The following is a 23,188-nucleotide window of genomic DNA, read 5'->3' on the forward strand; positions in this document are numbered from 1 at the left end:
CGCCGGAAGGAAGATAACACGCTCGCTTTGTGTGTTTCTATTTATTCATTCATAACATCTCAAAATAGATATCAAAAAGCATGTATCCCCTCCCCCCCCACCGCCCCCTGCGCCATTGCGGCGTGCGGGTTACACGTTTGCGCCCATTAACCACAGCGTAGGCAGACAGAAGCTTATTATCGTCGACTAACACGGCGGCTTTCAAATAGATAAATGACGGCGGCTGCTTTGACGAGGTGAGACCCGCGCGAGACCCGGCCAGGATCGGGCTCAAAATGTTATTCCACTACAAAATTTTGGAAGCCACCACTCAGACTATATTTCATTATTTAAAGGGGAAATCCAGTGCTTCGCGTGAGCAGTGTATCCAAAAGGTCACGTAATATGTACTCTATTTTGACAATGTGATGTTATATCTTCTCTCATTTAAGAGTGTTTTGAGAAGCGGGAGATCCGGGCCGGCAGCCGCGGATGGTTTTTCGGACGGGAATGACGCGAGTATGACGAGCGAGCTCCGGCAGTGGGCCGCGAGCCGAGCGTCGGTGGTGGCGGAGGCCTTTAGCCTAGCTTCGGCGTACGGGGCTATTGGCCTCCGCCACCTGGAAGCTCGTCTCGCGGCTCGACGCCGCCCACTTCGTTAGCCCCGGACACCGAAGCTAGGCTAAAGGCCTCCGCCGTAACCGAAGCTCGGCTAAAGACCTCCCCGGACGTCGAAGCTCGGCTCACGGCCCGCCGCCAGAGCTCGTGGCCTGCCTTCGGTGGCGGCAGAAGACTTTACCGTAGCTTCGGTGTCCGGGGCTAACGGCGTCCGCCGCCTGTAAGCTCAGCTCACACCGCCGCCGGGGCTCGCTCGTCAGACTCCACGTTATTCTCGTCCAAAGAACCATCCGCGGCTGCCGGCCCGGAGCTCCCGGGGGGCCTTTGTTTACGCACTTATGTCTGCGGAGGCCTTTGGCCGAGCTTCGGCGGTGGCGGAGGCCTTTAGCCGAGCTTCGGCTGTGGCGGAGGCTTTTAACCTAGCTTCGGTGTCTGGGATTCACGGCCTCCGCTGCCTGGAAGCTCGCCTCGCGGCTCGGCGCCGCCCACTTCGTTAGCCCTGGACGCCGAAGCTAGGCTAAAGGCCTCCGCCACCACCGAAGCTCGGCTAAAGGCCTTCCCGGACGTCGAAGCTCTGCTAAAGGCCCTCCGCCGGAGCTCCTGGCCTAGCTTCGGCGTCCGGGGCTAACAGCGTCCGCCTGGAAGCTCGGCTCACGCCGCCGCCGGAGCTCGCTCGTCAGACTCCGCGTCATTCCGCCCGAAGAACCATCTGAATATTCAACATTAATTACAGCCAGAGGTTCAAATCTGTACGGAAGTATTCCTCCGTCTTCCCGATCAACCGATACTGCTATTTCTTCATCAGATGAGGTTAAATCCGAGAAATCAGCGCTGGGCATAAATGGCGTCCCATGTAATCCAGCGTTTGGAACGGCACGGTACACGTCGCATACCCCCACGTAGATCATGTGACTCGCGAATCGTAATTGTCGATAAAAAAAATCTTCTCAAAACACTATTAAATGAGAGAGGATTTAACATCACATTGTCAAAATCGGGTACATATTTCATGACCTACTGGATACAGTGTTCATGCAAAGCACTGGATTTCCCCTTTAATACGCCAGCGGGGAGGCAAGGTGTTTTTCTCTCCGCGGGAAGGCCTCAGAAACCGACGTGTTTACACTGTACACCGAATCTCCAGGTTATCTGATCAAAACGAGGTCTTTTCCGTGTGCCGCCGCTGTCCTTTCCTTTCCCCCGCAAATTTCAAACCTCGAAGGACTGCAGCAGAACGTGACCGTCGAGCACTTAGCAGCCCGAACGCACCGGCTCGCTCTCGTCGTTTTTTTTTTTTTTTTTTTTTTTAACATCCGCAGCCTCTCATTACTCCGTAACCATCTTCAGAATCCTGTTACGCCGGAGTTAAGAGACTTTTTAGCCTCCATTCTCGCCGGCTCGGAATCTCATTTGGAGGGGAATGTTTGCGGCGCGCAGTCGGGCAGGACGTAGCGTGGAAGCGGGAGTGAGGTGACGCGCTGAGAAGGGGAAGGGGGAGGCCAAATATAGCTGAGGGGGATCAGGTAGAGTAGAGCCCGCTGTGGAGGAAACGGTATTAAAAGTATTAGATCATGTTGCATCCTGATGTCATACACAATTCCAGTATTTGGTTAATGACAGTTTTATCCATCCAATAATCTGCATGTACTGTACTCACCCCCCCCCCCCCCATCCGAACAGTAGTTACTAGGAAGATTACCGCCCTGTCGCACCACATGCGGCTCAAAGGCGGCCCTTTAAAACCACAACAATTAAAGTAATGCGGGGGGGGCAAAGACGACGGTCGGCCGTTTAGCTATTAGCGGCGGCTCAGCCGGGTAATGGCACGGCACAGATGGCGGGAAAGGATTGTTTGCGCAAGGTCCTGCCGAGGTCCGCCGGTCGCATCAACTGGATCTCATGATAGAAGAAGTCAGAGGTTCTGTGACGCCCCCCCCCCCCACACACACACACAGACACATGCACATACACACGCTTTCTAAAAATGCAGAGATGAACCACTACAGTTGCTGGCCACTAGAAGGGGGTGTGTGTCCGCATGAATAAATAAAGATCCTGCCCCAGTTTGAACTCCTCGCCCGCTTGCCGTGCAACGCTTGGAAGTCGGACAAAAGGCTCAATTAATATGCCTAAAATATGATGAATGTCGACGCCGCACGTTATATTTAACTCATCTAACTGTATATCTTGTCTCCTCCACCCCCCCCCCTTTTTTTACAGCAAAGTATATTGGCTGCTACGTCGACGCGACACAAAAGAGGGCCCTGAAAGGAGTTTCATTTTTTGATTACAAAAAAATGACTGTATTCCGTTGCCAGGACAACTGTGCAGAAAGGTACGAAAACAAACAACAACAAAAACAACTCATCCTTCCCTTCCCTTCCCCCGTCTTGTCAGCCCGAGATATAAATCAAAATTGATTGTCCAGATGAGCTGATGTAAATTCAGGGAGGCTGATTAAAAGCCCCCCCCCCCCACCCCCCCTCATTAGAGGTGTCGGATCTCCTCGTAAACACCACCGGCTGAAAAACACGCCCGCGCGTCCGAGGACGCTAGCGTTACTCCTGCTTACCTTCTGTCCGCTTTATCTGCGTGGATGAGTCCCCATGCAGCAAGTTGTAAAAAATGCGCACTCGTCGTATAAAACTTTATGTCGCCTTGCACAATCTTAGGGCTTTATTATAATAAGTAGATGACACGAGAGGGGCCAAGTTTCGTGTTTTTTTTTTTTTTTTTTTCCCGTGCGGGGGTGCCTAATGAAGTGGCCGGCGAGCGTATAAAAAAAAGTCAAGCGCCTGCTTTCAACCTTTTCACTCTCGCGTACTCGTGTTTGTGCGCCTGATGGCGGAAAGTCCGCGGTGGGGTTTTTTTTTAAATTTTTTTGTTATTTTGTTTATGAGGCCCGAGAGAGCGAGCGCGCTCAAAGCTCCGTGAAGAAATGCTTTTCCGACTTTTTTTGGCGGGGATGAAATTGACTAGCCGGGCCGGAACCTCGCCCTCCGTAACCTTTGCGATGATTTAGTCGGCCGACCGCGGGGCGAGAACCGAGCACGTCTCTCCCCGAATTGGGTCACGTGCGGGCCGGTTTTTCGGAAAGCCACGGCGGGAGAATTAAAAATCACGACCTTTTGGACCTCTTTGTTTTGGTACGGTATTGCACTCGCGTTCCTCGACTTCCGTGCTGGAGTAGACGCAACGTTTCACAATCTGCATAAACGTCCACTTGTGGAAAAGCGTCCGTCTATTCCTCGCAGTCGTCGCCAATCATCTTAATCAGCGCTTATTGTCCCCCCTTTCTGCTCCTCCCCTCCGTTCCTCCCCTCACATCCCGTCTTCTCTCACCCCCCCCCCCCCCCCCCCGAGGACGGCTCTATCCGATGCGCCGAATTACACCCGTCGCCGCCTCTTGTCTTCGGCCGCCTTCTCCCCCGCGCCGCCGGCTTTTCGCAGCCGGTCCGTGCGGCCCACCTGCTATTTCCGGAGTGTAGGGTAATAAAAGAAGACAAACAAATGAGAGGCGGCGGCGTGTAATGGCGTACGGAGGTTTGGGTTTGATTGGCGGGGGGCCGGAGGGCGTGAAGGGTTTCTAATTGCATCCGAAAAGGCCTCTCGGGAGTCAAGTCAACAGAGGGAGGAAAACCTTTGAAAGAGTACGGCAATCATTTATAATTGGCCGTGCCTCAAAACCTGTTAGCATGCCAAACGCCGCCCGTCTTATGTCGCCAACGGCGAGAAAGAGACGTTTCAAAGTAACGCCTGGACATTTTCTTATGTGCATTATTTATTTGCTTTTATTGACTACAATCGCTCTCGATGTGAATCGACATTCGCCGGGGAAACGGATTAAGGCGCAATGGGTCGTTAACGCTCGCCTCTCAGACTTTGCTAATGACGCTAATCCTTCCTTCCGCCCCGCAGAGGTTACATGTACGCCGGTTTGGAGTTTGGCGCCGAGTGCTACTGCGGTCACAAGATTCAGACGGCCAACGCTTCGGAGAGCGAATGCAACATGGAGTGCAAAGGGGAGAGGAGCAACACGTGCGGAGGAGCCAACCGGCTATCCATCTACAGGCTGGAGCTGAGCCAGGAGTCGGCGCGGCGCTGTGAGAAAATCCTCCTCGCTTCACCGCAACCGCATCGCCGGTCCAGAGACCCGCAGGGGTGTCGGCTATCGAGGAGAGGGGGGAACGGCGTTTTCGGAGAAGCGCACAATAGTATTAACCGGGCGCTTGACTATTATCCGGCGCTGTGCGTCTGTCTGGTCTCCCCCCACCTAAGCGACAGAAGGAAGCAATAAAAATCCAGCCAGAAGAAGAAATCAGATCAACATTCGTTTCATCAATTTCCCCCTTAAACAACCGAAAGAAATTGCCCACGCCCCAAGAAACACGGCTAACGTTAACTCGCGGCGACCGCCGAGATGCAATTCGGGCTCCGAAATGTTGTACCTTGGCCCGTTTTAAGGGGAAATATTTCTTTTATTGGATGCTAATGCCACGTCGGGGAGCCGGCCGCCCTGTCGTGTTTACTTCTTGCCTGGGAGAGATGTGCAACCTGCCTTCCCCCGGCTTGCCGTGGTCTGCATCCCAAACACTCGCTGCCTGCTGTTTTACAAGCGAGGTGATGACAGTAAAGGCTGATTATCGGCAATAGGGATGGAACCATCTTTCTTCTTTCAGAGTGTGGGATTTGGCTGCAGCGGTTGGTCTTAAAAAAACAAACAAAAAAAAACTCGTTTTGTCGTTAGTCATTGTGCTCGCAGCGATTCCTTTAAATTCCGCCAGCAGGAGGACGTTCCCGCAATTTGCATTTACTGTCATTTCCGGCCTGTATACCTAAACTTTTTTGACACGCATTCAACCCTGCGGTTTATGCGGCGATGCGGCTAATTTGGCCACAAGGGGGCACTCGAGCAGAAAAGGTTAGAGTGAGACCGATTACATGTGCCGAGGATGTGACTTTTAACGGTCCGGCACTGTTAGCGCTGCGCTAGCGTGTTACTGAGAGGTCTCTGTGATTTTTACCAGTATGTTATTTTTTTAACCGGCCCTGTTAGCATGTCGGTGCTAGCGTTAGTGCGGCGACGCTAGTATGAAACTCTCTGTGTACCATCTTTGTAAATAGGTCGTATTTTAATGTCGGTTTCAATGTGGGCAACTCCGGCGCTAGCGTTAGCGCGCCGACAATAGTGTCAAACTCTCTGTGTACCGTCTTTGTAAATAGCTCGTATTTCAATGTCGGTTTCAATGCGGGCAACTGTGGCGCTAGCGTTAGCGCAGCGACGCTAGTGTTAAACTCTCTGTGTACCATCTTTGTAAATACCTCATATTTCAATGTCTGTTTCAATGTGGGCACCTGCGGCGTTAGCGTGGCGGCGCTAGCGTGGCGACGTTAGCGTTAAACTCTCTGTGTACCGTCTTTCTTTGTAAATATTTCATCTTTCAATGTGGGTACTTGCAGCTTTTACACGGCTGCGGCGTATGTATGTACCAAATGGTATTTCCTTTACGAATGTACTCGGTGAGGCTTGTAACCAGGTGCGCTACGTAGGCCGGGAATTACGGTAATAGCAAAAGACTTCTGCTGTTTCCCTGCGGTACATTTGAAATGGTTTCAAACAGATTTTAGACGCTTCACTAATGATTATTCCGACCTTCGTTACACGTGGAAAGCTGTTTGTTTACAATTTTCATTTCTGCTTTTTCCCCTCGCTGCTTCGTCAGCGCTGCGAGTTGTCACCTCTGACCCTTCTCGGTCATGTGAGCCACAGTGGAAAAATAAAAGAAAGAAAGAAGAGGAAATAATCTTGGGCGGCTGATTAAGCAAAGAATTTACATTAACACGATTTTTGTGCTCGCTCAGAAAAAGTTGATCAAATTTCCCCCTTCCTTAGAAAACACGCAATGTTCATTTTCTTTGACGTCCTTCGTTTTGTTTTAGTTTTCATCCACGTGCGGTATTTGCATTACTGCTCCATTATTCATCCCCGAAGATTCTGTTTATGTGACATTTTTGCACGCCGCACATATGCTCAAGGCACCAGTGCCCGGAAAATCCATTTGAAAAAGCGTTTCCGGACAAAAGACGGGTGACAGAGAGAAATATACTATAGGGGGGGAAAAGCGGAAACACGGACATGACATTAAATATGGAGCTTCAGTGAGATAAAAAGGTTAAAGATTAATAAAACATTAGATTGCGGCACATGACTAAAGATGAAAAGAACTATTTTAAAGTCTTATAGGACATAGAGTGGAAGACAATATCGGCAGTTTATTATCCAGCGGTGCCTGCATATCAATGTTAAAATACCCCCCCCCCCCGACTTAAATATTATTGTCGAAGTCCGTTTCAGTGTTACGTCTTGCGTGTCAGCAAATGTGCTTACACTTTTTACATTTTCATTTTCCTCCTTCCTTTTACACTGGAGGGGCACCACAGGACATTTTGCACGAGTTGAACGCGAGCGACGGAGCAAATGAGATTAAATTTACAGCGGAAAACGAAGTAGTTTTGCGCCGCCGCTGCGATTGGGGTGGGGTGGGGTGGGGGGGGTCCGACCATTAGATTGGAATGAGGTCGCGGGGTCAGAGGTCATCAACACACTGTGAAAATGGGAGTCGTAATGGAGAAAAGGGGGTCAGGGCCTCAATAGAGCGGAGGCGAGATCCCAGCGGGTGCTCTTCATCAGGGGTCAGCGGATGGAGGTCACGAGTGACACTCGCGCTCGGGAAGGCTCGAACTGAAGCGCATATTGTTTTCTTCCCGCCGGTCAGCAACATTCTGATTTTCTTGTCTTTTTTTTTTTTTTGCGGGGGTGGCTTTTCAGACGGCAGCGCCATTTTCAAGGGGTGTTTCCGCAGGCCAGACAACGTGACGATGGCGCTCCCCTTTAGCGTTTTCATCCAGAACATGTCCGTCGACAAATGCGTGGACACGTGCACGGAGAAGGTGAGGCCCCCCCCCGTCCCGTCGCGCACCACAGCCCGGCTCGGGGGTGTTTTAACGGCCGCCGTATTTCAGGAGAAATCGCTGGCCGTCCTGGCCGGGGATCGATGCCACTGCGGCTTCCCGACGCCGCTCTTTTCCCTGCACGAGCCGGAGGACGAGGGCATGTGTCTCCAGCGCTGCCTCGGCGAGGAGTTTGAGAGCTGCGGGAACGACGAGTACTTCGTGGCGTACCAGACGCAGGTTCAAGGTAAGCGTATGTCGCAAAGTGGCCTCGGCTCGCCGGAGCGTGAGTTGAACGCGTGACAGCCGCTTCCTGTGTTTTGACTAAATATCGGGCAAGCGGCGGGGGGTGGGGGGAGCGCCGGCGCACCAAGGGGGAACGAGACAAACTGCTGAGTGCAACGCTCTGTTTAATGCACGCACGTCCGTGTTGTGGAAACCGGCCGGTGGATAGTAAAGAAGTCTACATTACGTGACACAAAAATAACTCCTCGAAGAGATTCCCCCGAATTTTGCGGAGGAAATGCAGATTTTTGTGTTTTTTTTTTTATTGGATAGAAAGAATCTAGAAAGAGTAACACAGAGGCATTATTTGCCTTGAGGATGCTCGTGGAAAACTACAGAAAAGGTCAGAAGGACCTACATTGTGCTTTTGTAGAACTAGAGAAAGCCTATGACGGGGTACCAAGAGGGGAACTGTGGTACTGCATGCGTATATCTGGTGTGGCGGAGAAATATGTTAGAATAGTACAGGACATGTATGAGGGCAGCAGAACAGCGGTGAGATGTGCCGTAGGTGTGACAGAAGAATTTAAGGTGCGTGAGGGAACCGCCCCGAGCCCCTTCCTGTTTGCGGTAGTAATGGATAGGCAGACAGACGAGGTTAGACTGGAATCCACTTGGGTCAGGATGTTTGCAGATGATATTGTGATCTGCAGTGAAAGCAGGGAGCATGCAGAGGAACAATTAGAAAGATGGAGGAGAGGAATGAAGATTAGCCGAAGTAAAACACAATATATGTGCGTGAATGGGAGGGGCGGAGGAGGAAGAGGAGTGAAGCTCCAGGGAGAAGAGATAGCGAGGGTGGACGACTTCAAATACTTGAGGTCAACAATACAGAGCAATGGAGAGTGTGGTAAGGAAGTGAAGAAACGGGTCCGGAAGGTGTCAGGTGTTCTATGTGACAGAAGACTCTCTGCTAGGATGAAGGGCAAAGTTTATAAAACAGTGGTGATATATGCTGTAGATGCGTCAGAAGAATTTAAGGTGGAGGTGGGACTGGATCAGGGATCCGCGCTAAGCCCTTTCCTGTTTGCAGTAGATATAGCGGTAGATGAGAAATAGCGAGGGTGGACGACTTCAAATACTTGGGGCCAACAATACAGAGGAATGGTGAGCGTGGTAAGGAAGTGAAGAAACGGGTCCAAGCGGGGTGGAACAGTTGGCGGAAGGTGTCTGGTGTGTTATGTGACAGAAGAGTCTCCGCTAGGATGAAGGGCATGTTTATAAAACAGTGATGATGTACGGATTTGAGACGGTGGCACTGAAGAGACAACAGGAAGTAGAACTGGAGCTGGCAGAAATGAAGATGCTGAGGTTCTCGAGCAAGTTGGAGAGGATTAGATATGAGCTCATGAGAGGAACAGCCAAAGTTGGATGTTTTGAAGACAAGGTTAGAGAGAGCAGAATTCAATGGTTTGGACATGTTCAGAGACAAGAGAGTGATTATATTGGTCAAAGGGTGCTGAGGATGGAGCTGCCAGGCAAAAGAGCGAGAGGAAGACCGAAGAAAAGGTTGAGGGAGGACATGAAGACCGTGGGTGTTAGAGAGGAAGATGCACGAGATAGGCTTAGATGGAAAAAGATGACACGCTGTGGCGACCCCTATCGGGACAAGCCGAAAGGAAAAGAAGTGGGTAGAAATTCTCTCCTCATTTTGTCACTGAATAATGCCTGAATCCCAATGACAACGACCCAGGCAAATGTGGGAGGCGGGTGTACAATTTTTTGAGCTTGGATGCTAAATGGGATTGTTCTGCCCCGGCGGTGGTCCGCGCTCTTCCGAGCTTCGAGTTTGTTCCGTTTTTTTCGTATCTCAACGTGCAGGAGATTCATTTCATCTTATTCCCACGTAGCAGTTGGCCTCAAGTGTCAGCCTGTATGCGCCGTTGTGGGCGATGTTTCCTCAGGGCAAAAAGACAGCAGTGGCTTGGCTCAGCGAAAATAAACGGCCTGGGAAAAAAAAAAACACACACACACACGCTACAATCACGCTGCAGTGTGTGAAGAACTCGAAGAGAATCTTTAGTGAACTCCAGAATCTATCTGATGTTTGACTTTTGGAATTTTGCACTGCCTTGGATGAAAGAAGAAGCTCTCGAGTCGCCCACCGCAACAACACAAAACATGCCTCCGTCGACCTTTCCCCCGGAGAACTTCGCTTCCTCTTTCTCGAATCGCTTCAGAGGTCTCTCGCAACATTCCAGCATTGTGTCATTTCCAAAAATCTTTCTCCTTCAGCTGGTGTGAAGCGGGACGGAATGTTAACCCGCCGTCGATCCGTTTGCGACGTCGCTTCTGTTTCTGAAGTCAAACGTTTCAGATTTCGACCTGCGTACCGAACGCCGTTTCGGTCCGTCGTTCAAAGCTCGTAATAAAAATTGAATAACAGAAGGAATCGCTTTTATATTCCACGCAGATAACCGTTGCATGGACAGGCACTTCCTGCCCACCCGTGCCAATCAGCTGGTGGCCCTCGCCAGTTTCCCCGGAGCCGGCAACACCTGGGCTCGGCACCTCATCGAGCTCGCCACCGGCTTCTATACGGGCAGCTATTACTTTGACGGCTCGCTATATAATAAAGGTAGATGATGCCTTGCCTTTGGAAGTCAATACACAGCTGATTTTTAAAAAAAAAAAAAAAAAAAAAAAACATGTTTTCCCCTTTCCTCTCCTCCATCCCTCGGAGGAATAAATGCATTTGTTGTGCGCGCTCGTCCTTTCGCAGGATTTAAAGGCGAGCGAGACCACTGGCGGAGCGGAAGGACCATCTGCATAAAGACGCACGAGAGCGGAAAAAAGGAGATTGAGGCCTTTCACTCCGGCATCCTGATGATCCGAAACCCCTACAAGGCCCTCATGGCGGAATTTAACCGCAAGTACGGCGGCCACGTCGGATTCGCCTCCCAGGCCCACTGGAAAGGGAAAGGTGAGTCTCGGAAGACGCAGCTAATGTACTTCGCGTGTTATGAGCCGCCGTGACGTTGAAATATTCAAGAAAGCGGGAATATTTTCAGGTGCACGGGCCCGAGCTGGATTTTGCGGGGACGGGGATAGAACGGCAAGCTCAAATAGAACGGCTTGCACTTGCGGGTGTAGCGCCTCTCTAGGATAAAAAAAAAAATACCTCGACGAGGTAGCCACCTGAGTTCTTTCCTCACTCCAAAGTAGGAAACTAATAAATTAACTCAGTGGTAATTACTCTAAACATCGATTACAACTTTAGTCTTTACGTGTACATTTAATTCTCTATCAAAAAGTCTCTGAAATAATGTTTCCCTTATGAGTAAAGGTTAACTAATGTAGATAAGAAAAAAGTGTGAACATTTAATAACAAAATACTACTTTGCTCAACAAACAGTCATTCAGTAAATAAGTTGAACCAAACAGGTACACACTGCACACATGAGCTAAGCTAACCTAAGCTAAGGGCCCAAACAAAAAAGAATCTAGCCGGCAAAGCAAATGAAATTCAAACCCCAATGTCACTGCCGTGCTTCCCCAGGCAGGAGCGAAGAAAGGTGAAGGTGGTTTTTCCTCTGTCCGACGTCCTCACGGTCCTCGTCTGTTTTTTCTTCCTTGAAGTCCCAACACAGGCCTCGCTAGCTGCGTTAGCTCGACGATAGCACCCTTGTCTTCTCCCTCGTGGTCCAACACTAAGGCCTTGCTAGCTAGCGTTAGCTGGTTGCTAGCGCCCAAGCCAAGTCCCATGCATGCACTTAGTCCCTGTGGTAGCGGCTAACTCCGCCACGTTACGGCATGATTAGAGTAGGCCGCTCAAACGACACACTATCCCAGTTGAACCTTCAACAGTCCTTGTCGAACACGTCGATCAACTTTTGATAAATGTCCACCGTTCACTTTCTTTGTCCTTTTTTTCAACCTCCTCTCCCGGTCACACCGTCCAGCTTTCTCTCTCTCTCTCTTAACCGGGTTACACAGGGAAAGAAAGCGGCAAAAATAAAATTTGCAAATTGATGAGCGAGCTACGTTAAGTTGGATTCCCAAGGCCCGAAAAGAACTAAGAAATATTAAGAAAATGCATAAGCGCTTCATAAAGTACACCCTGAGAATAGAGTTTGACATGTCAGAAATCACGTGATGAAAATTCTGACCGCGCCGCTGAACAAAGATATCAGCAAAAATATGAATGAAGCCTGACATAATGATGATCACGCTTCACTTCATCCATCCATCATCTCTCTTTCTCTCTCTTTTTCACGCCAGAGCCTGCCCCCAGCCATCTTCGGGCGAGGGGCGGCGTACGCCCCGAACGGGTCGGCAGCCAATCGCAGGATCTCACCTCATATCACGTGCAAATTGGACGGCTGTCGCCCCCGTTTCAAATCTGGGCCTGTTTCGTTGAATACTCGCAGGAAGCTATGATTTATTCCGTTGCTGCGGCAACAGGTGGACACATCTGCCATGGAAGGGAAGAGCATTTAATTGGTCTGCCGGTCACGATACGTCATTGTCATAGATAGATAAAAATGAAAAATACAAATTAACCTAATTCCCGGCCTACAGAGCTCACCTGGTTATAAGCCTCAGTACACACAAAGAGTTTAACGGTAGCGTGGCGCTAGCGTTAGCACGGGGCTAGCGTTGGCACGGCGCTAGCGTTACCACGGCCCTACACAGAAAGTACACATAGTTTGATGCTAGCGCGGCGCTTGCGTTTGCACGGCGCTATCGTTACCGCGGCCCTACACAGAGAGTACACAGAATTTAACGCTAGTACAGCGCTAGCGTTAGCACGGGGTTAGTGTTAGCACCGCGCCAGCATTACCGCGGCCTGTTGGAGGACGCTTTTTTTTTTTCCTCCACGTGTTCGTTTAATTTCGGGTAGTGAGAATGTTGGTTATCCAAATAAAGGCTGGAGATGATGAACAGTTTCTTCGAAGAATTTACAGAATATTCCGGGCACTTGTGAGTTATAGACAATGGCTGTAGAGAGCAGATCACAAGTGCGAAGGTAAGCACACGTCCTTTTTATCATGTCAGAAGGGCGGACCATGGGTGGTATCAAACCTGTGGCATGACATCGGGGCTTTCTACGTGCAGAGATGCGTTCAAGGACACATCTGGCTACAGAGCAGAGCCCCGCTGAGGATATGAGGAAATTATGGAGTCATGACTAAATATGGGCATAAGACATACTTCAGGCCCTAGCATTAAACACTTTCTGTGTACTTTCTGTGTAGGGCCGTGCTAATGCTAGCGCCGTGCTAATGCTAGCGCTACGCTAGCGTTAAACTCTTTCTGTGTACCGAGGCTTTTAACCAGGTGCGCTAGCGCCGTGCTAATGCTAGCGCGGCACTGCCGTTAAACTCTTTCTGTGTACCGAGGCTTATCACTAGGTGCGCTAACGCTAGCACCGCATAAACCGCAGGGTTGAAAGCGTATGAAAAAAGTCGCGGCTCGAAGGCCGGAAATTATGGTATGTGAAATTGGATCATTTCCCTTGATGATCTTACAGCAACCTGGTTGGAAATTAGTGCTTGAACTATATTAGATAATCGCGTTTACACTTACAGCCCGTTGAGTCTGTCTGGATTAAATTAAAGAAAAAATTATAATAATAAAGTGCACTTTGTGTACTTAGTGTTCGCACTGGCATTACTCACAGCTCCTTAGTTAAAAAAAAAAAGAAGTTACATAAGGTATGACTTGAATGTATCGTGTTGCTGATATTGTGTGACAAAATGCAAAAAGTTCTTGTCCAAATTGCTTTACATAAGTGAGTTATTTCATATTTTGCCAGCTCAAATGTCACGTAAATGTAAAAAAAAAAAAAAAAAAAAGCTCATTATCACGACACGCAGATGAACGCAGATGGAGACACGCGGCAGAGAAACTGCCCACTGCCAACATTTTTTCCGCCAGCCTTCACCGTCCAATATTAGCGATTGCTTTTCGCTTTCATTTCACGTCATTCGCTGTTGAGATTTGAGCTCAGGCGAAGCGAGCGTCGACACGAGCGGACAGACGAGCTCGCGTCCTGCCGCGCAGACGGGCTCACGCGACGCGCGCTAACGGGGCGAGCCCACCCGTGAAACGTGACGGGCGCCTTTTCCGGCGAGGCCTTCGGCTTGAGACGCGGCTCGCCACGGGGCGCTGGAAGCGAGCCGATCAGCTGATAATGATGAGCATCCATCCAATTAGCATTTGTTCGTTGACAAACATTATGACTAATTCCTCCTAAAGTAACGGAACTTTTTGACATTTCAAAGGTTGACGTTGCGTTGCGTTCTTTCAAAATATAGCGCTTAACGATTTCTGTCATGCGGCACGTTGCGGCATCTGGTCGTTGACCTCTCAGCTCTGAGGACCGGGATTCGAATCTCGCCCCCGCCCGTGTGGAGTTTGCATGTTTTCCCCGTGCCTGTGTGGGTTTCCTCCGGGCACTCCGGTTTTCCTCCCACGTCCCAAAAACATGCAACATTAATTGGACGCTCTAAATTGCCCCTAGGTGTGATTGTGACTGCGGCTGTTTGTCCCTATGTGCCTTGCAATTGGGTGGCAGCCAGTTCAAGGTGTATCCTGCCCCCTTACCTGTTGACAGCTGAGATCGGTTCCAGCACTTTCGTGACCCTAGTGAGGATAAGCGGCAAAGAAAATGGATGGCTGGATTAATTGCCCCTAGGTGTGATTGTGAGTGCGGCTGTTTGTCTCTACGTGCCCTGCGATTGGCTGGCAACCAGTTCAAGGTGTACCCGGCCCCCTTGCCCGTTGACAGCTGGGATCAACTCCAGCGCTCTCTGCGACCCTTGTGAGGATAAGCGGCAAAGAAAATTGATGGATGGATAAATTTGACATTCTAATTTGCCCCTACCTGTGATCGTGATTGCGGCGGTTTGTCTCGATGTGACCTGCGATTGGCTGGCCACCAGTTCAAAGTGTACCCCGCCTCCTGCCCGACGGGATCGGCTCCAGCACTCTCGAAGCCCTTCTGAGGATAAGCGGCAAAGAAAATGGATGGATGGATTAATTGTACACTCTAAATTGCCCCTAGGTGTGATTATGACTGAGGCTGTTTGTCCCAATGTGCCCTGCAATTGGCTGGTAACCAGTTCAAGGTATACCCCGCCTCCTGCCCGATGACAGCTGGGATTCGGCCTCAGCACTCTCACGACCCTCGTGAGGATAAGCGGTTGAGAAAATGGATGGATCAACGACCGCGTGTCGTCATTCTGTAAATTCTCACAAAAGTTTGAAGTGTCGCCGGGAAATGTTGTAAATTTGAGATAGGAAGTTGCACGCATGCAAAAAGAAGAAGAAAGATAAGTTGGACGTGTCCTCCCTTCTTCTGATTACCTCAGCAAGACACAAAACTATTTTGCATTTGCGCCAAAAATGGCCTGCCAAAAATATTTCCCCCTCCAATCATTTTTCCAGTCCCCCGTACATCATCTGTGATGAGAGTCTACGATTTGTCTCTGAAAACGAAATCATTGACACGGTCGCCGTTTCACGCGGGTAAACTCGCCGGCGCCGTCCGCTCGCCCTGCTCATTCCGTCTGATTATTTTTGTTTTTATTTTTTTTTCATTGGCTTTTATGATTTCGCCATTGTTGTTGTGTACTTCACAGCCGGCGTGCGCGTACGTTTCGTCGCTGCCGGCGAGAAGAGCGGAGCGAGGCGGAATTAAAGGAACGTGAGCGTTTGGCTGGAGGGGAAACTCAACTCGGGCGCTTCTGATGTTTGCGCGCGTTTTGACATTCGCGGGTGCGCTTTGATTAACATGACGCAAAAATAAATAAAAATAGCGGGCGCCGCGCAACCGCTGCGGTGTGAGTCCATCGCGTCTTTTTAATAACGTGGGACAACCACAAATGAGAGCAAATGACCGCTGAGCCGAGGGTTGACGCGGCGGCGACCTTTCAAACCGCGCTGGTTTTAAATATCAAGGCGAATGATTAGGCTGCGGTGACGCCGTCCCTCCCCCTCCCCCCCCCTCCAAAAAAATGAGAAGCGAAACACGACCGTCGTCACGCCGCTCTCCGGGCAAGATGAGTCACGCCACCGCGCGCAAACCAGCCCGCTCCTCGGGCGCCCGTGCCAAACTTAATTAGACGCCGCGTGTGCATCTGTCTATACTCGGGCGCACGTTCGTGATAATTAGACGCGTTTGTAATCGCCGGGGGGCGAAGTAATGCTCCACGTGTCAAAGGTCACTCACGAGGAATTGGCAATTTGCTCAGGAAAAAGCACGTTGCCGGTAAAATGTCAAGGGCGAGTCATTTGAAGGACTCTTCACGTTGCTATTTGTTTATTACGTCCTCTGCTAAAAAAAAAAGTTCTATAGAAATCTATCTACAGAACTTGTTCTATAAAACTTTGGCTGTGATTTTCTATAGAAATTTGGTACGCAGAAAGAGTTTAACGCTAGCGTGACGGTAGCATTGGCGCTAGCGTTGGCGCACCTGGTTATAAGCTTTGGTACACAGAAAATTTCGATTGAAATTCTCGAGAAATCTATAGAATTTGTACACAACAACTTGTTCTATAGATGTTTGGCTGTGATTTTCTATAGAAATTCTTTGAATTTCGGTACACAGAGAGTTCAACGGTAGCGCGGCGGTAGCATTAGCACGGCGCGAGCGTTACCGCGGCCCCACACAGAAAGTACACACAAAGAGTTTAACGCTAGTGCGGCACTAGCGTTGGCGCACCTGGTTATAAGGCTCGGTACACAGAAAATTTCTCTAGGAATCTATAGAATTTGTACAGAACAACTTGTTCTATAGAACTTTGGCTGTGATTCTCTATAGAAATTCAAAGAATTTCTATAGAAAATTCAGTACACAGAGTTTAACGGTAGCGGTAGCATTAGCACAGCGCGTGCGTTACCGCGGTCCTACACAGTATACAGAAGGAGTTTAACGTTGTAAGCGTTGGCCCACCTGGTTTTAAGCCTCGGTACACAGAAAATTTCTATAGAAATTCTATAGGACCAGGGTCATAACGTTCTACAGTTCTTTAGAAATTCTTTAGAAATTTTCTATAGAATGCCCTTATGTTGGCTTCTGTATTTGAAATACAGAATTAGCTTTTTGTGTGCTGTATTGTATGCGCTTTCATCTTAGATCAGGCTGTGCCAAGGTGGAATTTTAACATTATACACCAACTCATCCTGCACTTTCTACTTTGGCTTCAGACCAGACCTTTCCCACTCGAAAAAGAGAAAATCTCGTCCAGTTTAACCACTTTTTCTTTGATCATTCGCATACTCTGACAGCCATTGCATCATTAAACGACAGCATTTCTTTTGTTTTAACTTTCTCCATTAATATTGAAAGTAAACATAAGCAGCGCGTCTAGCTCGTCTTTGCTCTACGTTGCCCAGAGTGTGTTGCTAACAAAAGCGGCGGTGGTGGACGCTGTCATTATAAAACACTGCGTAAGTACTGTAACATTTTTAATTATGAGTGTACGTCTTTAAGAGCGAGGGTGGGGGGGGGTGTAATGTAAACTAGGAAAAAGTGTGGCGGAGCACCAATCGTTCCGTGTGCTGCCTAAAAGAAACCAGTGGATTCATCTTTTCATTTTTTACAGTACGTATGTGAATTGTGCCATTGGATGTAACAACCAGTCATCCCGCTCTCATTGAATCACATTGCAAAATGCCACAAACTGAATAGCTGAATCTTGTACATTCAATTTGCATCGGATTATTATAATTTTTTTGCCCGCCACGCTACACCCCTGTACTAGATTGATAACCCAAAATACAGAATTTATGGAAATTAATAAGCGAAATCGGACGGTTTCCCGCAGCACACCTGACAATCTGTCACCGCACACAATTGTGTTGCACCTCCCGGCCTCTTTTTTCATTATTATTATTATTTTTTTTTTTTTTTTTGAGTCACATTGATTATTCTCATATTCGAAATGGTATTGGCAAAAAGCAAACATATACAGTCTACACACATCTGCGTAAGGCGTAATTTATCGTGATTGCAAAATGTGTTTTGTTCTATTATTGCCCTAATTGGGTTTTATATTGGAATATCTTTCCCCGTATAAATGGCGACATGATACATAATGACTATTTTTGTATTGCATTAATTAATTAGTTTGCGGTGGAATATTTTGATTGGATTTTGTCCCGTTCCAGTTATGCTAACTTGATGACTCAATGTCTTTTTTGTCTTTTGCCAAATGCCAAAAAAAAAAAAAAAGAATATGAATCTAAGGACTCGGCGATCCCATGAGGCCCGACGATACGCCCTTTGCAGTCCTTTATGTATTTCACGCGTCACCCCCTGCCCCCAGAATATCCATTTAGGTACGTCTTTGTCACTATGGCAACCGGTTTTGTCTGGTCCCCGTATCTTCTCTGTGGGGGGGGGAATCGATTTTCCGGAGTCTGGTGACTTGTCGACCCAGCAGTTCCATCTCTTTGTGAAGCCATCAGCACAATTGCCGACGCCGTTTCCAATGAGCCTCCGGCCCCCCCTTTGTGTCGGGGGGGGGGGGGGTAGACGATGCCATGACACGGGCACGCCGAAGACCTTTTGACAGCTGCCACTTCACATGCGGCGGGGAAGCCGCGAGCTCGAGAGTTAGCGTGACAGCGCGTTTGGGGAGCCGCGCGACAGCGTATCGTTTGATGCGCTCACCTCCGCGGAGGGTGCCCCCCCCCCCCAGACCCCCCAAGGGGAGGGCCTTCAAATCCGCTCGGGCTAAAGTGGCATCTATTCTTCATAAAAGCGCTGCCCATTATTTTCCACTTTTCCACATTTCGTACGGCGCCGGCAGGCGGACGTCAACGAAGAATAGAAGCGGCGCAATCCGTTCACGAGCCAGCGGCACAAGATGTTTGGTTTGGTTTCATATTTGCTATTTTTTATGAGCAAAAAAAAAAAAAAAAAACAAACCGAGAGAGCATGACAGAGCGGCACTTCCCCTGCATTTCTGGTCATACGGGGAGATGCGACGATAAGGTCGGCTGCGATATTAACGGCGCCTGTCCTTCTCTTTGTGAGACTCCCGAAGCCATTCTGGATATCAAAAATGCACGCAAGCATTTGACGGCAATCTTAAATATGTATCTCCTACTTTTGTACCGAAAGGCCCACGAAGAAACTCCCCCAAATAAGCAAAGCGAACAAATTCGACCTTCCAGTCGACATTGTGAGCTTCTTTATTACACACCTCTCGTGCCTGGTTATGCTGAGACATTTTTTTTCCATATACAGTCACATGGAGCGATGTGAAATATGACAGTATATGCAAATGTCATGTTTGTGCATGTTATTTTGCATCAGTTTTCTCCTAGATGTGCGGCTTTATTCTTGATTTTATTCTTTGGCCGCTTAATCCAATTAGCATTACTGCAGATTTCACATCCATCCTTTTTTTTAGCTGCTTATCCTCACAGGGGTTGCGGGGAGTGCTGGAGCCTATCCCATCTGTCAACGGGCAGGAGGCGGGGTACACCCTGAACTGGTCGCCAGCCAATCCCAGGGCACATTGAGACAAACAATCAGTCGCACTCCCAATCACACCTAGGGGCAATTTAAAGTGTGCAGTTAATGTTGTGTGTTTTTGGGATGTGAGAGGAAACCGGAGTGCCTGGAGGCAACCAACACAGGCATGGGGAGAACATGCAAACTCCACACTGGGAGGGCTGGGATCGAACCCGGGACCTCATAACTGTGAGGCCAACACTTTACCAGTTGATCCACCGTGCCACCTGAAATATTCCAGTATATGCAAATGTCTTTACAATGTTTGTGCCTGTTATTTTGCATCAGTTTTCTCCTAAATGTGAGGCTTTATTCTTGATTTATTCTTTGGCCGCTTAATCCAATTAGCATTACTGCACATTTCATATCCAGCCGTTCAATTTCTCAGCCGCTTATCCTAACAAGAGTCGCGGGGAGTGCTGGAGCCTATAGTAGATGTCAACGGGTACACCCTGGACTGGTCGCCAGCCAATCGCAGGGCAGATCGAGACAAACAGCCGCACTCACAATCCCACCTATGGGCAATTTAGAGTGTCCAATTAATGTTGCACGTTTTTGGGACGTGGGAGGAAACCGGAGTGCCCGGAAAAACCCACGCAGGCACGGGGAGAACATGCAAACGCCACGAAGGTGTGTCTGGGATTGAACCCGGGTCCTCAGAACTGTGAGCCCAACGCTTTCCAGCTGCTCCGGCCGCCCACATTTCATATATTTTGAAAAAAAAACCAAACAAACAAAAGACATTGTCGTGATATTGCACACGCCAAAAATGTGACCTGGCCAGACAACTTGAGGCATCTCAGGCGCCGCCGGTGTCGTACTTTGAGTGGAAAAAGAAAACAAACCAAACAAAAGTTTGTGAATGCCCAAACTTCTCCACTTAACCACGTAAGTGTCTCGCCATCAGACCACTTCAGCATGACTTCTGTTTTCCACTTTGTTACTTGGCCTTTTTTTTTTGTTTTGTTTTCAATGTTTTTTTTTTTTTTTACAGGTCAGTTTTTTTTTTTTTTTTTTTTATTATTGGCTCATTGAATGTTTTAAACGTCCTTCTTTTAAAATTCAAAACGAAAAGCAGATTGGATTGAGTGTTTCCCTTGAATTTAAAAGATGACACAAGGGACGTACAAATCATCCAGTGTAAGCATGTTGTTTTTTTTTTTTGCCTTTAAATATTTTCTCCAAAGCCAATTTCGCGGCGCCTTAATGAGGGAACTAAATAAGAAAGCCGGCATTTTATTTGCATCCTCTCGTCCTCCGTAATGATAGTCTGAGTTGTGATTTCCCAAACGTACCTGGAGAACGAGCCTCCACGCTGCTTCCTTGCTTCGTCTGATTTATTTCTCATCTAAAAACAATGAATAACAAACAATGAAAAGTATTTGGCGAAACGAACATCTGGCAAATGACAATAATCTTTGGTCTTTTTTTTTTTTTTTGCCTGCTGAGAATCCAGAATCCTGATCCGTTTCTATCGTTTTTTTTTTTTGTTTTTTTTTTTTTTGCCGCAGAGTGGCCCGAGTTTGTGAAGAACTACGCTCCTTGGTGGGCGTCGCACACCTTGGACTGGCTCCATTACGGGAAGAACGTCCACGTGGTCCACTTCGAGGCCCTGAAGAGAGACTTGTTCTCACACCTGAAGGGAATGGTGGAGTTTTTGGGACTGGAGGTTTCCGAGGAGCGCCTGCTGTGCGTGGAGGGCCAGAAGGACGGAAACTTCAAGCGGTCGGGCCTTCGCAAACTGGAATATAACCCCTACACGCCCGAGATGCAAGCCAACATCGACCGACTCATAAGAACAGTCGACGGCGCCTTAAAGAAGAGGAACGTGTCGGGTGTTCCGGATGAATACATGCCGAGATGATAAAGGTGAAACTCTCGTATTTTTTTTTTTTTTTTTGGGGGGGGGGGGGTTGAAATGCAACAAACGAGACACTTTTTATCCTTCCTTTGTTCTCCCAACTCATCCCGTGTGCGAGCAGACAACAAAAAGCGAAAGAATTGCGTTTCAAGAGAACGCGTCGTCCTCTTCTGTGCACGTGCCTTAAAGGGGGGGGGGGGGGCCACCGGCGTGTTTCATATAAAATGTTTCATACTCTTTGGTATGTTGATCTTATTTTGTAAATAAAAAAAAAAAAGAAAAAACAAGATTGAAAATTTCCTGCTGCTCCTTTAGTTACAAAAGATTTCAGATGATGTTGTTATTACATTTGTGTGCGGTGGGAAAGGGCGGGGGGGGGTGGGGGGGCTTCTTTTCATAGGGATAAATGCAATATGCAGGCTACAACTACCTGACAATGATACTGTGTGATTCCATTTTTAATTTTTTTTCTTACAAGCTAGTGAAGTTACTCTTTGCAAGAGCGCTTTGCGTTTTTGACGATAAAGTTCTCAATTCCTCGTACGGAAGAAGGCAGCGAGCCGAAGAGAGACGAGGATTCATCTTGACAGCATTTATTTATCTCTGGCGTGCAGTGCGCACGTGAAAACTGTTGAATACGCTCGCGCCGCACTGGATTCAACGCCCCCCAAAAACTTGGGAAACTTGCCCCAAAGATATCTGACACTCTCTTTACTTAAGGATATAATTTTTCCCTTTTTTTTTTCTTTTTTTTTTTTTTGAGCGGTGGGGCGTGGAGCTCATTTTATGATTAAACCTTATTTTATTTAGTTATTGTGATAGCAAAATAGTGACATTTGTGAATTAAAAAAAAAAAAAAAACTCCACAGACTGCAAAAATTAAGCTCTTGAAATCAGTGCGTCTCATAAGTGCTACGCCACACGCGTCCGACACACAACAAGCGTGTGGCGTGAATTCATACAATTAATAAAGGGGAAGTCCACTCGTTGAAAATAATGTATCAGATGGGTCATGCCATTGGTACTGTAACTTTAAAATAAAGATTTTCATCAGATATCATTTAAGTTTGTTTATATCGGCAATTTGGAATGCTCCCGGTCGCTGACATTTTGGCGAGTCACATGACTTTTGTGGGCGGATGTGACGTGTCATGTGCTCAACCTGAGGCTCGGTTATGTTCCTACACAGTTATGGCCAGCGCTGATTTCTCAGATTTATCCTCATCTGATGAAGAAATAGAAGTATCAGTTAATCGGGAAGACGGAGGAATACGTCTGTATAGATTTGAAACTGTGGCTGTCAAGCAAGCTCCGGCAGCCGGCCACTAGCTCGTGGCTAAACTTGCTTGACAGTTTCAAATCGGTATGGACGTATTCCTCCGTCTTCCTCACTAGCGGTCGGCTGCCGGACGTCGCTAGCGGCCTGCTGCCGGAGCTCGCTTGACAGCCATAGTTTCAAATCTATATGGACGTATTCCTCTGTCTTCCTCGCTCACGATTGCCCCACGGAGCTCACTCGCGGGTGTCCCACGGTGCTCGCTCGCAGCCGGCTGCCCCACGGAGCTCGCTCGCAGCCGGCTGCCCCACGGAGCTCGCTCGCAGCCGGCTGCCCCACGGAGCTCGCTCGCAGCCGGCTGCCCCACGGAGCTCGCTCGCAGCCGGCTGCCCCACGGAGCTCGCTCGCAGGTCGCTGCCGGAGCCCGCTCGCAGCCGGGCCATGGAGCTCGCTCGCAGCCGGCTGCCGGAGCTCGCTCGCGGCCGCCCCACGGAGCTCGCTCGTGGCCAGCTGCTGGAGATTGCTCACAGCCGGTTCTCCCACGGAGCTCGCTCGCGGCCACCCCTCGGAGCTCACTCACGGCCGGCCACCGTAGCTCGCTCGCGGCCGGCTGCCGGAGCTCGCTTGACAGCCACAGGTTCAAATCTGTATGAACGCACTCCCCCGTCTTGAGCACATGACACGTCACATCGGCGCACGTAGGTCATGTGACTTGCCGAAATGTCAGCAACCGGGAACATTCAAAAC

General features: G+C 48.8%; 1 protein-coding gene across 3 annotated transcripts in view; it reads left to right on the top strand.

Moving 5' to 3' along the window:
- wscd2 (WSC domain containing 2) overlaps positions 1-21,380 on the top strand; it is a 62,853-nt gene extending 41,473 nt beyond the window's left edge. For all 3 annotated transcript variants that reach the window (XM_061817289.1, XM_061817288.1, XM_061817290.1), the window contains 7 exons: positions 2,818-2,932; positions 4,516-4,700; positions 7,427-7,548; positions 7,621-7,795; positions 10,247-10,411; positions 10,556-10,756; positions 20,816-21,380. In XM_061817289.1, the coding sequence (XP_061673273.1) occupies positions 2,818-2,932; positions 4,516-4,700; positions 7,427-7,548; positions 7,621-7,795; positions 10,247-10,411; positions 10,556-10,756; positions 20,816-21,168 (1,316 nt within the window). In that variant the 3' untranslated portion in view covers positions 21,169-21,380. The remainder of the gene's footprint in view (positions 1-2,817; positions 2,933-4,515; positions 4,701-7,426; positions 7,549-7,620; positions 7,796-10,246; positions 10,412-10,555; positions 10,757-20,815) is intronic.
- The last annotated feature ends 1,808 nt before the right edge of the window (positions 21,381-23,188 follow it).

This window comes from Syngnathoides biaculeatus, chromosome 4, assembly GCF_019802595.1.
Source record: "Syngnathoides biaculeatus isolate LvHL_M chromosome 4, ASM1980259v1, whole genome shotgun sequence".
NCBI classification, from domain to species: Eukaryota; Metazoa; Chordata; class Actinopteri; order Syngnathiformes; family Syngnathidae; genus Syngnathoides; species Syngnathoides biaculeatus.